A 15,025-nucleotide genomic window follows, 5' to 3' on the forward strand; every position below is an offset into this window, starting at 1 on the left:
GTGGCTTAAGAAGCTTCTTTACTGGGAGGCATCGGTGAGAGCCATTTTGAGATGGTTTGAGAATGACAGACATTTGAAGCAAGGCTGGGTTTACTGTACTTTATTTATCTTCTCTCTTACTTTATTAAAACCCATCTGCGTTCTGTTTCTTATTGGGGATTTCCTGTCCAGAGGTCTATATTTCTGCCTCTATAGTAGCCACTGACCAATTACTGAGTCATGTCACGCAGTAGCAGTTAGGAGTTTTATTTAGCAGCCATATAGAGGGCAGCCAAATTCTTGGGCCTCTTAGTGAGAGAGTGGGCTTTGTTTTAGAACACTTAAAAATAATAATTTAAAGAGCCGACAGGAATATGAATATAATTAAGTAATGGTGACTAATTACGGTCAGGGATAAGTATCTGACTGGGTTACTGGGTGTACTGTGGCAACACAATGGTTCTTATAGAGTTGGGAGACACGTGCTCATCAAGGTGATCAAAACGAACGTGTTATAGTTTGATTTCAATACGCACTCCCAAGATTACAATGAACGGTTTCTCTGAAGGGATTTCTCTAATAATCAAATTTCTCAGTGCAGTGGAATTAACTTAATATGCATCAACTTAAAAGTAATGGAATATCTTTGAGCTAGCAATTTATTGTAAACACAAATAAGGTAGCAAACACCCAATCAAAAGAAAGGTGCACCACAGGGTTCCATTTTAGGGCCATTTCTTTATCAAATTGTAAGAATGTTTGTTCCACTAAGTAACACTGGATAGTACTGGTAAATCCTCCTTGAACAGGAAAATCAGAAACAGGACAGTATTCCCTGAAGAGAGATTACTCATGGGTCAGACAACTAGTGATGCTCTGTCTGTAGTCTTGACACATCATCAGGGTGAGAGTTGTCATGGACACAAGCATTACACAAGGAAGAGAGCTCCAGATATAATTTAAATGCCTGCTCCTCCGTTTATATGTAAATGTTTAGACTGAATTCAAAACATTTTATATCATATATTAGCGAGGGAGACTCACAAACACATGTTCTGAATGTAAAATGCAATCTGACAAAGTGATAAAATCTTACTGTCCTCCATCATTACCAAATTAAATATGCACTGAGCAAGACAGGGGACAAATTTGAAGACTGCAACACTTGCATCCGTCTCCTAAAACGGTTGACAGTTTTATGAATGCCACTTCCTTTGGACGAGAAGAATTAAAGTCCCTCAAACAAACATAAACAATTACTTGTTCGCAACTATGACCACATCAGTACATATTCAATACAGGTTTTTCTTTATAATTGATTCATAGAATTTCAATTCAAAACATCTCCTGATATGACAAAGATATGATATGAGGCTGGGCCTGTATTGATGCTCTCCATAAAGCTCTCAAATCACTAAGCCCTTATTTACTGCAGGAGTGGCACTCGAGGAGGAGGAATTAAGAGATGGCGCCAGAAACACAGCTCTCACTCGCACACCCCTCTCCTCCCCTTTCCCGCCTCAAGTCTCACAGCTCACATTATTATCATTAAAGTCCCCTAAATCAATGCTGAAGTTACCATACTTTCGGAGCGGCGCAAGGGCTCTCAGGACAAAATGTTAAATCAGCAGGGCTGCTCTCCCCTGTGGCTGGCCTAGGCTGTCAGGGCGCATTGTCAGGGTCAGGGATTTAAACCCGGTGCAGGCATAGTGGGCATTGCGCTCCCTCATGTGAGCCCCCACCCTCCTCCAGACTAGAGAGTTAAAGTGCCATTGCCATCAGCCCCCCCCCCCCGGTCTGAACTGGCTCATTTACTTTAATCCACATACCCGTGTTCACATTTCTGAGGCAATGATACCACAACATCAGACACACAGAAAGGCAGAGCCCCAGTACAGGAGACACAATAGGCAACAAGTTTCTCCCAATACGCAAGGAATGATTCAGGAGGCCAATGACATTCATTTTGGCATCAAGAGGTGCTTTGCATCAGACGATGTGACACATAGCCATAATGGGGAGGTTGGGGGTGGTGAGTTATGAAACGGAGAAAGGCATGTCTGCCTGGACTTTCAGATTGCAGCTCTGATCAGGAGTGGTTTGGCTGGAATCTTTTAAGGGGATGCAATTTAAACATGGCTGGGAGCTAGAGAGCCTCATAAAAGGACACAAATAATGGACTCCCCTAGCGAGGGCTCCACTGAGGTAGGGAAAGCTCCTCCAGCAGGAGAGCAGAGCAGCCAGCCAGCAGCAGTCTGGCCAGGCAGAGACAGCACATGTCAGCCTTTATGGGGTGCGTCAGGGAGCCACTGTTCCCCCGCAAAAACAAAATGGCCACCATCCCTCACTACATACACATTGTACTGTAGGCTACACACAAACACATCCATAATGGATAAAGAAAGCTAGGTGTAAAATTATCTAGAGTTTTAAATAGCACTCACCTCTGCTTGGAAGCCTTTGAGCAACGGAGCTACCAGCTTTCGCAGATCCTGCAACACAAAAAGGGAAAATGATTAGCGTCTCATAACAATGCTACTTTGTGGGAGAGTAAAACACAATATATTCCCATATGGTGAAAAATGACCAAATCCTCCGTTTCCATAGTCTTTAATACCTCAGACATTGGCTTTATCACCACAGTATTGAGCTGAAACCTCTCACAAACAAACCATGTGTTTAGTTTAGAAAAGCCAGGCCCCATTTCCACTGCATTCTAAAAAAAAAATCCCTGCTGTCAACTCTGATAGATGAGGCAGTGTTACCTTTTGTTCCCAGATCCGGAGCATAGAAATACGTTAAACATATGAAATTGGGGTCCTGATTTGTCAAAACCCTCCCTGAGGGTAGGCTTGTTCTCTGGGAAAAGGTAGGAAGACAAAACAGAGTATATCACCTTGTGCTACCCTTGAATGAGAGCAGAGAGGACGCTCTGTGTACCCTTTTCACTCGTACCCGTATATGGGTTGAAAATGGCAGATTTGGGGACTGATAAACAACTAAATTGGACAGTAACACAAGCTCTGGCTCTGCGTTTCACAGCGCTGTTTGGGTTTGGACTGACAGCCATTCTGAACAAAAATTTGCCCCCCCCCCAATTCCCTGAATTGAATTGTGAAAGCCTAACGCTTGTATATCCTATTTTAGAACTTAGCTAGTCATGTCGGCAATACAATAGGTTTTCAAATGATGCCCACCTGACCACCAGATTGCTATTTATAATGGATGGTTTTTGGTTTTTGGATTGCGTAGTAACAACAGTAATTGTGATGGCGGGGATGCAGGGCCGTGTTCCAAACAAAACAACAAGTGTGTTTGCACTAGTTCCTCAACAAAACAACTATGAGAGCTAACAGAAGAACCTTATATTTGAAGACTCTTCTTTGAGTCATAAAAGTGCATTAAAATTATATGTTGCACCTACCCCACATTTCCGAGCAATATTCTCATCATGTTATCGAATGTTCCCAGAGAATTTGCAGATTTAGTGATCAACAAATGCGGCGAAAAAGTACAACAGAGCAATGTAATGTCTGGATTCAGTCCTGTGTCAGGTGAACTGTTGTGTCCTCAACTTTGGTCTAATCATTTTCCCATAGTCTCCAAACTGTTACCATGATTATGCATACGCTTTTCATATTTCTTCTGTAAGAAACATTTACATTTAGCCCTGCCCATATAGGACAATTCCCACGAGTGTAAAGATTTAAAGGAAAAGCGTAGAGGGCAGGCAGCATACATTTATTTGCACATTTCACACACACACACACACACACACACACACTCCTCCTCCTCCTCCTCATCGTGCCCTCTTTTCCCCACTGCACACATTCTGCATGACTCAGTTGTTTCTGGTTAAATTACCATTCATGCGAAAAGTAGCGACGCTACATGCAAATGTGAGCTCTGTTCATTAATTAACTTCTAAAAGCACTGTTAGGCCTGAAAAACGGGCCAACTTCAACAGCCGGCTATTTCTGTAGCATTATGTGCCTGCTTAACTTGCGAGAAACTGGGTTGAGTGTCGAATCTGCAGGCTGCGGTAGATGAAAATAAAACTCATTTGAAATGAAGTCACAAAAATAAGAGAATATAGAAGCGCTCCAATCAAAACAAACGGCTCCGTTGTTTCCGACCTTACTCAACCAATGATGAATCTCATCTTGGGCAACCAACAGTGGAGCGACTGCAACGCCTCGCCATTAAAGTATATCTGATTATGGCCAATTTCAATGTCCATTTGAACAGAGCAGGCGTGTTTGATAGTAAAATTTAATTAAATACGTCTCTGAATAAATCTCAGCTGGGCACAAAAAGGCCTTACATGAGGCCTCCCTATTGGAATGCACAGCATGCTCCAAAACAGAACTGACCACTGTAATGGAGTTAGCAGCAGCCAGTTAGTGGAGTGCATGCACCTACACTCGTGTGTGTACACACACCCACACACACACACACACACAAACACACACTTCTAAATGACTGGCCCACATGAGACAAGTGGACATTTCAGTCACACTCAGGACACAGCAGAGGTGTACTCTGTGACACTAGCAAAGCACATGTGTGTCCTGTGACACAATATAACCTCTGTAACCGATTACTGAAACCTTGCGTCATATATTTTAAGGTGATCAACCCTACCTTGCAGGGTAGGCAAAACAACTATGTGACATTAAGAGCTTTTGAATGCCTGGGTCTCTGTCGTATCCTCTCTCCTCGTCTCACTTTCTCACACTCCATTTTGATGATGTGTTTAGGTGTGCCTCCTTTGACTGGCTGTTGTGTACACCAGTGTGCCCTCTTTCCCCCCTTTCCCTCCCTCCCCTGTTCCTCCAAGGAGCCTCTCTGTCAGACGCTGGGGGCTGGCTGACACAGGCCATGCTTTGCTGAGCTAGGCTAACGCTAAGCTAACGTTAGCTTGCGTGTTGGACTTTTCCCACTCCCGGGGAGGGAGCAGCTGGGCCTGCTAATCGCCCATCGGCACTGGCTACTGTACAGATGACATTTATGTAAGGGGCCACGTGACAAAGAGGAAACATCGCTCAACATCTGGTTTCAACATAACACTCCTGCCCTGGCCAAGAGAACTCACAAGTCTTTCTGGATCTCGACAGGGACACACGCACTCACACACACACCAAGTCAATCTGCTTGAGAACTGCAAATGCAATTGTCCCGAATTTGATAGACAGACTTTCTGCATAAAACTGATCTTCACATTCTGACTGATGGATAAAAAGGCTTAATGGTAATGATCACGTGACCAATAACGGCTAGCCCAGTAAACACTGATCTTCAGTGTGACTGAGGACACACTATTCACAGCAGGAGTATTCAACCGGGGGTCCTGCAGGGGGTCCGCAAAAATATATATTTCAATTGATTCATATTTATTATTCTTTTCAATGTGTTTTTATGAATATTGCTAGAAACAGAAAATGAATTTTGAATTAAAGAAGTGAATATGTTCTTCATAAAGTCCTCATTATTTCTCAACTTCTAATATTGAGCAAATTACATTAATTGGAGCTAATTACACTTGGAGTATGTAACGTTGGCTTTATAAAAGCACCCGCGAGTACCAGTCTCAGAAAGTGCCGCTGGCTGCTGGTAAGCTTTTTTGACTTGGACATACATTTTTGCCAAAACATGGCTAACCTTTGTTTAACCAGCTAAAAAGCTGTCATTAGCTGTCATGTGTTCGGAGTTATCTTTCTAGATAGTAGGCTGTTAGATTTTCTCATAAAATGTAACAAAAATGTATTCGTCACACGCTTCGTAAACAACAGGTGTGGACTTAGAGTGAAGTGCTTACTTACAGGCTTTTCCCAACAACGCAGAGAGAAGAAAAGAGAAATAATAGAAAAGTAAAACATGACGTAAAAATAAACGATACATGAGGAGTAACGATAACTTGGCTTTATACAAGGGATACAAGTACCAAAATGAGGTGCAGGGGTACGAGGTAATTGAGGTAGATATGTATATAAACTATGAATAAAGGGACAGCTAGTCAACAGTAGTAGCAGCGTATTGGATGAGTAAAAAAAGGGTTGTGCAAAAAAGGGTCAATACAGATAGTTAAAAAGTTAACCAAATAGCAAGCCGGACAAACTATTTAGCAGTCTTATGGCTTGGAGGTAGAAGCTGTTCAGGGTCCTGTTGTTCCTGACTTGGTGCATGGGTACCACTTGCCATACAGTAGCAGAGAGAACAGTCTATGACTTGGGTGGCTGGAGTCTTTGGCAATTCTTAGGGCCTTCCTCTGACATCACCGAGTATATAGGTCCTGGATTGCAGGGAGCTCGGCCACAGTGCTGTACTGGCTCGTACGTACTGCCCTCTGTAGCGCCTTGCGGTCAAATGCCATGAAGTCAAAATGCTCTCAATGGTGCAGCTGTAGAACCTTTTGAGGATCTGGGCCCATGCCAAAACTATTCAACCTCCTGAGAGGGTGGAGGAGTTGTCGTGCCCTCTTCTCAACTGTGTTGGTGTGTTTGGACCATGATAGATCCTTATTGATGTGTAGACCAAGGAACTTGAAGCTCTCGACCCGGTCCACTACAGCCCAGTTGATGTGAAGGGGGGCGTGCTCTGCCCTTTGTTTCCTGTAGTCCACGATCAGCCCCTGTGTGTTGCTGACGTTGAGGGAGTTTGTTGTCCTAGTACCACACTGCCAGGTCTCTGACCTCCTCCCCTATAGACTGTCTCATCATCATCGGTGATCAGGCCTACCCCCATCGTGTCGTCGGCAAACTCTATGACGGTGTTGCAGTCATGCGCAGCCACGCAGTCGTGGATTAAAAGAGAGTACAGGAGGGGACTATGCACGCTCCCCTGAGGGGCCCCTGTGTTGCGGGTCAGCCTGGCAGATGTGTGGTTACCTACCCTCGCCGCCTGGAGGTGTCCCATCAGGAAGTCCAGGATCCAGTTGCAGAGGGAGGTGTTTAGTCCCAGGGTCCATAGCTTTTTTGAAGAGCTTTGAGGGCACTATGGTGTTGAACACTGAGCTGTAGCGAATTAACAGTGTTCTCACATAGGTGTTCTTTTTGTCCAAGTGGGAAAGGACAGTGTGGAGTGCAATAGAGATTGTGTCATCTGTGGATCTGTTGGGGCGGTATGCGAATTGGATGTCTGGGAAGGTCTTTCAAAGCATGTTATGGCTACAGATGTGAGTACCACGGGCGATAGTCATTTAGACATGTTACCTGTTTGATGGTTTTTCAGCGGGCATAGCAGGATTTCATATAAGCATCCAGGTGTCCTGCTCCTTGAAAGCAGCAGCTCTTGTCCTTAGCTCAGTGCGGATGTTGCCTGTAATCCATAGCGTCTGGCTGGGATATGTACATACGGTCAACAGTGGGGACGACATTGTTGATGCACTTTAATGAAGCCGATGGCTAATGTGGTCAATTTCTCAATGCCATCGGATGAGTCCCAGTACATATCCCAGTCTGTGCTAGCAAAACAGTCTTGTAGCTTAGTATCCACTTCGTCGGACCACTTCCATATTGTGCGCATCACTGGTACTTCCTATGAGTTTTTGCTTGTAAGCAGGAATCAGGATAAGAGTTATGGTCGCCTCTAGTTGCACAGGTGACCTTACGTAAAATGGATTTCAGTTTTCGTGCATTAAAATTGCCGGCCAATAGGAGCGCTGCCTCTGGATGAGCAGTTTCTTGTTCGCTTATGTCCCTATACAGTTCGTTGAGTGCGGTCTTCGTGCTAGCAACAGTTTGAGATGGTAAATAGACAGCTACGAAAAATATAGATTAGAAAATTGGTAAATGGCATGGTAAATGGCTTGGTCTACAGCTTATCATGAGGTATTCTAACTAAGGCGAGCAGAACCTCATGACTTCCTTCATTTTAGAGATGACGCACAAACGGTTGCCCCTTGAGCTTACCCGACGCTGCTGTTCTGTCCTGCCGACGCTTTGAAAAACCAGCAAGAATATTATCCATGTCCTTGTTCAGCAACATCTTTGAGAAACAAGGATATTACAGTTCTTCAGGTTCCGTTGATAGGACAGTCTTGAATGGAGCTCGTCCAGTTTGTTCTCCCGCGATTGTATATTCACAATAGAACAGAGGATAAAGGCAGTTTATTTACTTGCTGCTGTTGTTTCATCAGGGTGCCCGTAAGTCTGCCTCTATATTATCGCCGTCACTTTGTCTTCCGAGTGTTGGGGATTAGGTCCTGGTCCGGGGTGAGCAGTATGTCCTGCGCCGCCGACCCATTAAAGTAGAAATCTTTATCCAAATCGAGGTAAGAAATCACGTCTCTGAAGTCCAGAAGCTCTTTTTGTCATAGGAAACGATGACAGAAACATTATTTACCAAAAAAGTTAAGATCAGTGCAAAATAAAAAATAGCAAGTTTGGTCAGGAGCCTGTAAAACAGCCTCTGTACATTCCAGCAACATTCTCTGAGAAGAAGGGGGTCAAAATAATGAAATACTATCTACCAAATCTATTCATTTTAAGATGTTGATTACTTCTCCTTTCCAAACACTTAATAAGGGTTGTTATGGTGGTGGCACTAGAAATATATATATTTTTTAATGATATGGTATACGTCATGTAGATGATGCTGTTTGATCAGGCCAGAAGAGACAGCAGGGTGAGGTATGCCAATGTATATGGAGACGAATGAAGTAGGGATGGCAGTTAAACCTGTAGGCAGCATACAGTACGCAGGCAGGGTGGTATGGTAAATAGCTCCAGAGAGCACAAGAGAGGAGTAAACAGCAGGGCTTCCCCTCTCTCTCTCTACACCACCAGGGAGCTCCCCGTCCTGGAAACCAGCCCAGAACTCCAGGGAAGCAAGCCTGCAGGTCACACACACACACACACACACACACACACACACACACACACACGTCTCAGCTAGCTGGATGGAGCAGCGGGAGAGTGAGAGAGGAGGAAAGAAAGAAAGAGGGTGAGGAGTGTAAGGGAGGAGAAGAGGGGAAGAGGATGAGAGTCTGATACAGAAATGAGTTGACGAGCTTTACTTCTGACATGGCGGCCATCACCTAACCTTTCCTCAGGGATCCCTCCACTGGCTGCCACCATTTAACCAAATATAATCTAAGCATAATGGTCACATGAACACGGTTTCTTCTAGGCCTGCCTTTCTTTCCCCCAGTGACAGTCCAGGACATAGACAATGGCTTCTTTTCATATTCAGCTTTTAAGTAACCCTCTCTCCTCTTTTAATAGTCGACCCACTGAGTGGCTCTCGTTTCGTGTTTGAGTGCACTGGACCTGTGCGGTCATTGTTCAGTGAAATAAGCAGCGTACAGTGGAGACCCTCAGGGTGTACTACTCGGGCCAACTAGCTCTCATCTCCACGCATCCCAGCTATCCACTATAGAGGTTGGGCTACAGCATTAGTCTACGTCATGAAGAGGAGAGAGAAAGCGTCTGGGTTTAGAAACAGCATTTGCGTCATTTATGTTTTTTTGTTGTTGCCTGTGTTGAGGGTTTCAAACGAGGTAATTTGTTTTGTACAGAGAGCATAAATGGTATTTGAACTGAAGTGAGAAATAGGGAGAATGTCTATTCCTTGAGGGTGGAGAGCTGATCTCCCTCTATTTCTCCCTTTTTATTTTTTCCCCTCGCGGTCCTGCGTAACTGGTCAGCTTCTCGATTAAGTTCTGGATCCATATGTGTTAAGAGAAGAGATGCTAGAATGATGAGTAGAACAGGAACCCTCTTTCTTTGTCAGTGAAGGGCACATTTTTTATTTTATTTAACTAGGCGAATGTCCCCTCCCCTTCCGAAATTCCAAAGATGCTAACACCTGTGAAATCGGGATTTGTCCAAATAACTTGTGACGAAAAACCCAAACCCAGGAACTAATGCTGCTCGTTATCCCACACATCCCATTCCTTACCGACAGATTCCATGGTACCAGTTATGTTGACGTAGATCTGTCAATCTACGTCAATCCGTTAAAAATGGGGTTAGCACCATGGATGGATTTCTCGCTCTCCCTCCCTCTTTCCACCACTCCGTCCTTTTGCCACTGGGTCACTGTTGCACCATGGCAAGAGTTCTCTCTCTTTCCCCCACCCTCTGCCACTGGGTCTGTAAGCCAAGTGGCTGCTTGCCAAGCCTCACACTGGCTGTGGCCTGGCCTGGCTGAGGCTAACCCCCGTGTCTGGGCTACAGGCTGGCTACAGGGGGCAGACGAGTCAGCGGTCAGGGGCAAGGGGGCTCATGACTCAGCCAATGCCCTGCACATCAGTGCCCACGAGAGAGGGTCCTGCCAGCCCTGACATGACAGAGGGCAAGAAGAGGAAAGACAAGAGGATGAGGCAACGAATGAAAGAGGGAGGGAGGGAGAGAGAGCGAGCGAGCGAGTGAAAGAGGGATTGAGATAGACTGAAGATGAAATGGAAAAGGGGGGAAATTAATGAGTACACAGTGAAAGAGTTGGACGAAACATCCTTTACATGTCTCTTTCCTCAGAGACCTCTCAGCTTAAACAATCTCCCACTTCCGCCAATGGCCAGCACCCCCCCCCACCACACACACATACAGCATCTTTAATGCAGGGCCGTGAATGGAGGGGGTTGTGTTGGTTGGTTCCAGAGAAATTATGGAGTGAATAATTCATGACTGACGAGGCTCTCTCCTCAGGCGGCGTCTGGCGCTCCCTGCTCTCTATTCGTACTAGTGTGGGCCCGGCTCTCTCTCCCTTTCTCTTTTCCCTACCTTCCTCACCATTGCGCACGACTCCAACATCATTAAGCTTGCTGACGACACGAAGTTGGTAGACTTGATCACTGACATAAGACAGCCTATAGGGATGAGGTCAGAGACCTCGTGTCCACATCACTAAGGATCTATCATGGTCCACACACCCCAACACAGTCGTGAAGAGGGCATGACAATGCCTCTTCCCCCTCAGGAGGCTTTTGTCATAGGCCCTCAGATCCTCAAAAAGTTATACAGCTGCACCATTGAGAGCAACATGACTAGCTGCATCCGCTTGGTACGGAAACTGCTTGGCATCCGACTCTAAGGTGCTATAGAGGCTAGTGCGTACGGCCCACTACATCACTGGGGCCAAGCTTCTTGCTATCCAGGACCACTATACCAGGCGGTGTCAAAGGAAGGTCCTAAACATAGTCAGTCCAGCCACCCAAGTCGTAGACTGTTCTCCCTCTTACCGCACGGCAAACGGTACTTATGCACCAATTCTGGGACCAACAGGACCCTGAATAGCTTCTACTTACAAGCCATAAGACTGCTAAATAGTTTGTTCAATAGTTAACCAAAAAGCTACCCGGACTGTCTGCCTTGACTCTTTTTGCATAAACTTTTTTGACTCATCACATACAGTGGAGCAAAAAAGTATTTAGTCAGCCACCAATTGTGCAAGTTCTCCCACTTAAAAAGATGAGGCCTGTAATTTTCATCATAGGTACACTTCAACTATGACAGACAAAATGAGAAGAAAAAAATCCAGAAAATCACATTGTAGGATTTTTAATGAATGTATTTGCAAATTATGGTAGAAAATAAGTATTTGGTCAATAACAAATGTTTATCTCAATACTTTGTTATATACCCTTTGTTGGCAATGAAAGAGGTCAAAGTCTTCACAAGGTTTTCACACACTGTTGCTGGTATTTTGGCCCATTCCTCCATGCAGATCTCCTTTAGAGCAGTGATGTTTTGCGGCTGTTGCTGGGCAACACGGACTTTCAACTCCCTCCAAAGATTTTCTATGGGGTTGAGATCTGGAGACTGGCTAGGCCACTCCAGGACCTTGAAATGCTTCTTACGAAGCCACTCCTTCGTTGCCCGGGCAGTGTGTTTGGGATCATTGTCATGCTGAAAGACCTAGCCACCTTTCATCTTCAATGCCCTTGTTGATGGAAGGAGGTTTTCACTCAAAATCTCACGAATCATGGCCCCATTTATTCTTTCCTTTACACGGATCAGTCGTCCTGGTCCCTTTGCAGAAAAACAGCCCCAAAGCATGATGTTTCCACCCCCATGCTTCACAGTAGGAATGGTGTTCTTTGGATGCAACTCAGCATTCTTTGTCCTCCAAACACGACGAGTTGAGTTTTTACCAAAAAGTTATATTTTGTTTTCATCTGACCATATGACATTCTCCCAATCTTCTTCTGGATCATCCAAATCCTCTCTAGCAAACTTCAGACGGGCCTGGACATGTACTGGCTTAAGCAGGGGGACACGTCTGGCACTGCAGGATTTGAGTCCCTGGCGGCGTAGTGTGTTACTGATGGTAGGCTTTGTTACTTTGGTCCCAGCTCTCTGCAGGTCATTCACTAGGCCCCCCCGTGTGGTTCTGGGATTTTTGCTCACCGTTCTTGTGATCATTTTGAGATCTTGCGTGGAGCCCTAGATCGAGGGAGATAATCAGTGGTCTTGTATGTCTTCAATTTCCTAATAATTGCCCCCACAGTTGATTTCTTCAAACCAAGCTGCTTACCTATTGCAGATTCAGTCTTCCCAGCCTGGTGCAGGTCTACAATTTTGTTTCTGGTGTCCTTTGACAGCTCTTTGGGCTTGGCCATAGTGGAGTTTGGAGTGTGACTGTTTGAGGTTGTGGACAGGTGTCTGTTATACTGATAACAAGTTCAAACATGTGCCATTAATACAGGTAACGAGTGGAGGACAGAGGAGCCTCTTAAAGCAGAAGTTACAGGTCTGTGAGCGCCAGAAATCTTGCTTGTTTGTAGGTGACCAAATACTTATTTTCCACCGTAATTTGCAAATAAATTCATTAAAAATCATACAATGTGATTTTCTGGATTTATTTTTCTCATTTTGTCTGTCATAGTTGAAGTGTACCTATGATGAAAATTACAGGCCTCATCTTTTTAAGTGGGAGAACTTGCACAATTGGTGGCTGACTAAATACTTTTTTGCCCCACTGTACGCTGCTGCTACGGTTTAATATCCTGTTGCCTAGTCACTTTACATTTAGTTATATGTTCATATCTACCTCAATTACATCGTACCGCTGTACATGGACTCAGTACTGGTATCCCGTGTATATAGTCAAGTTATCGTTACTCAGTGCATTTATTATTATTTGTACTATTACATGTTATTACTTTTCTATTATTTTGCTATTTTCTCTCTGCATTGTTTGGAATGGCCCGCGAGTAAGCATTTCACTGTTAGTCTACACATGTTGTTTACCAAGCATGTGATAAATACAATGTTATCCCCTTCCACTCCCTATGTTTCCAATTTCCTCACCACTGTCTCTTTCACACCTTGCACTGGCTAAGGTGATCTTTTTGTAGGATGTGTGGCAGAGGGTGAGGAAACTGGTGTCCTGAAGCAGAGCGACTGAGCTTCCCGTGTCGCAGCCTGCAGTGTGTGTCTGCTGAACCATGTCAGCAGTAGTGTCACCAGTGAGTGAGTGAGTGAGTGAGTGAGTGAGTGAGTGAGTGAGTGAGTGAGTATGTATGCATGTACACTTGAAGTCTGAAGTTTACAAACACCTTAGCCAAATACATTTAAACTCCGTTTTTCACAATTGCGGACATTTAATTCTAGTAAAAATTCCCTGTCTTCGGTCAGTTCGGATCACCACTTTATTTTAAGCATGTGAAATGTCAGAATAATAGTAGAGAATGATTTATTTCAGCTTTTATTTCTTTCACATTCCCAATGGGTACGAAGTTCACATACACTCAATTAGTATTTGGTAGCATTGCCTTTAAATTGTTTAACTTGGGTCCAACATTTCAGGTAGCCTTCCACAAGCCCCCTACAATAAGTTGGGTGAATTTTGGCTCCTGACAGAGCTGGTGTAACTGAGTCAGGTTTGTAGTCCTCGTTGCTCGCACATGCTTTTTCAGTTCTGCCCACAAATTTTCTATAGGATTGAGGTCAGGGCTTTGTGATGGCCACTCTAATACCTTGACTTCTAAGGTTTATGTGTAACCAATGTGACATGGCTAGCTAGTTAGCGGGGTGTGCGCTAATTGCGTTTCAATTTGTGACGTCACTCGCTCTGAGCCCTTGAAGTAGTTATTCCCTTTGCTCTGCTTTTGTGGGGCAATGGGTAACGATGCTTCGAGGGTGGCTGTTGTCGATGTGTGCAGAGGGTCCCTGGTTGGAGCCCAGGTAGGGGCGAGGAGAGGGACGGAAGCTATACTGTTACATATGTAAACTTCTGACTTCAACTGCACACACACACACACACACACACACATGTTTGGGGTCACTTAGAAATGTCCTTGTTTTTTAAAGAAAAGCACATTTAATGTTGTTCATTAAAATAACATCAAATTGATCAGAAATACAGTGTATACATTGTAAATGACTATTGTAGTTGGAAACAGATGATTTTTAATGGAATATCAACATAGGCGTACATAGGCCCATTATCAGCAACCATCACTCTTGTGTTCCAATGGCACGCTGTGTTAGCTAATCAAAGTTTATCATCTTAAAAGACTAATTGAGCATTAGAAAACCCTTTTGCAATTATGTTAGCACAGCTAAAAACTGTTGTGCTAATTAAATCAATAAAACTGGTCTTCTTTAGACTAGTTGATTATCTGGAGCATCAGCATTTGTGTGTTCGATTACAGGCTCAAACTGGCCAGAAACAAAGGACTTTCTTCTGAAACTCATCAGTCTAATCTTGTTCTGAGAAATGAAGACTATTCCATGCGAGAAATTGCCAAGAAACTGAAGATCTGGTACAATGCTTTGTACTTCTCCCTTCACAAAACAGCGCAAACTGGCCCTAACCAGAATAGAAAGAGGAGGACCCGGTGCACAACTGAGCAAGAGGACAGGTACATTAGTGTCTCTAGTTTGAGAAACAGACACCTCACAAGTCTTCAACTGGCAGCTTCATTAAATAGTACCCGCAAAACACCAGTCTCAACGTCAACTGTGAAGAGGCGACTCTGGGATGAGGCCTTCCAGGCAGAGTTTCAAAGAAAAAGCCATATCTCATACTGGCCAAGATGGGCAAAAGAACACAGACACTGGACAGAGGAACTCTGCCTAGAAGGCCAGCATTCCGGTGT

The 15,025-nt window shown here is 44.4% G+C and overlaps 1 protein-coding gene across 3 annotated transcripts in view; it reads right to left on the reverse strand.

The window, feature by feature from the left end:
* The window catches only part of LOC115105488 (homeobox protein cut-like 1), a 262,216-nt gene that overhangs the window by 121,342 nt on the left and 125,849 nt on the right, over positions 1-15,025 (reverse strand). For all 3 annotated transcript variants that reach the window (XM_029627594.2, XM_029627595.2, XM_029627593.2), the window contains exon 3: positions 2,424-2,471. In XM_029627594.2, coding sequence (XP_029483454.2) covers positions 2,424-2,471 — 48 coding nt within the window. The remainder of the gene's footprint in view (positions 1-2,423; positions 2,472-15,025) is intronic.

Source organism: Oncorhynchus nerka, linkage group LG22 (genome assembly GCF_034236695.1).
Source record: "Oncorhynchus nerka isolate Pitt River linkage group LG22, Oner_Uvic_2.0, whole genome shotgun sequence".
NCBI lineage: Eukaryota > Metazoa > Chordata > Actinopteri > Salmoniformes > Salmonidae > Oncorhynchus > Oncorhynchus nerka.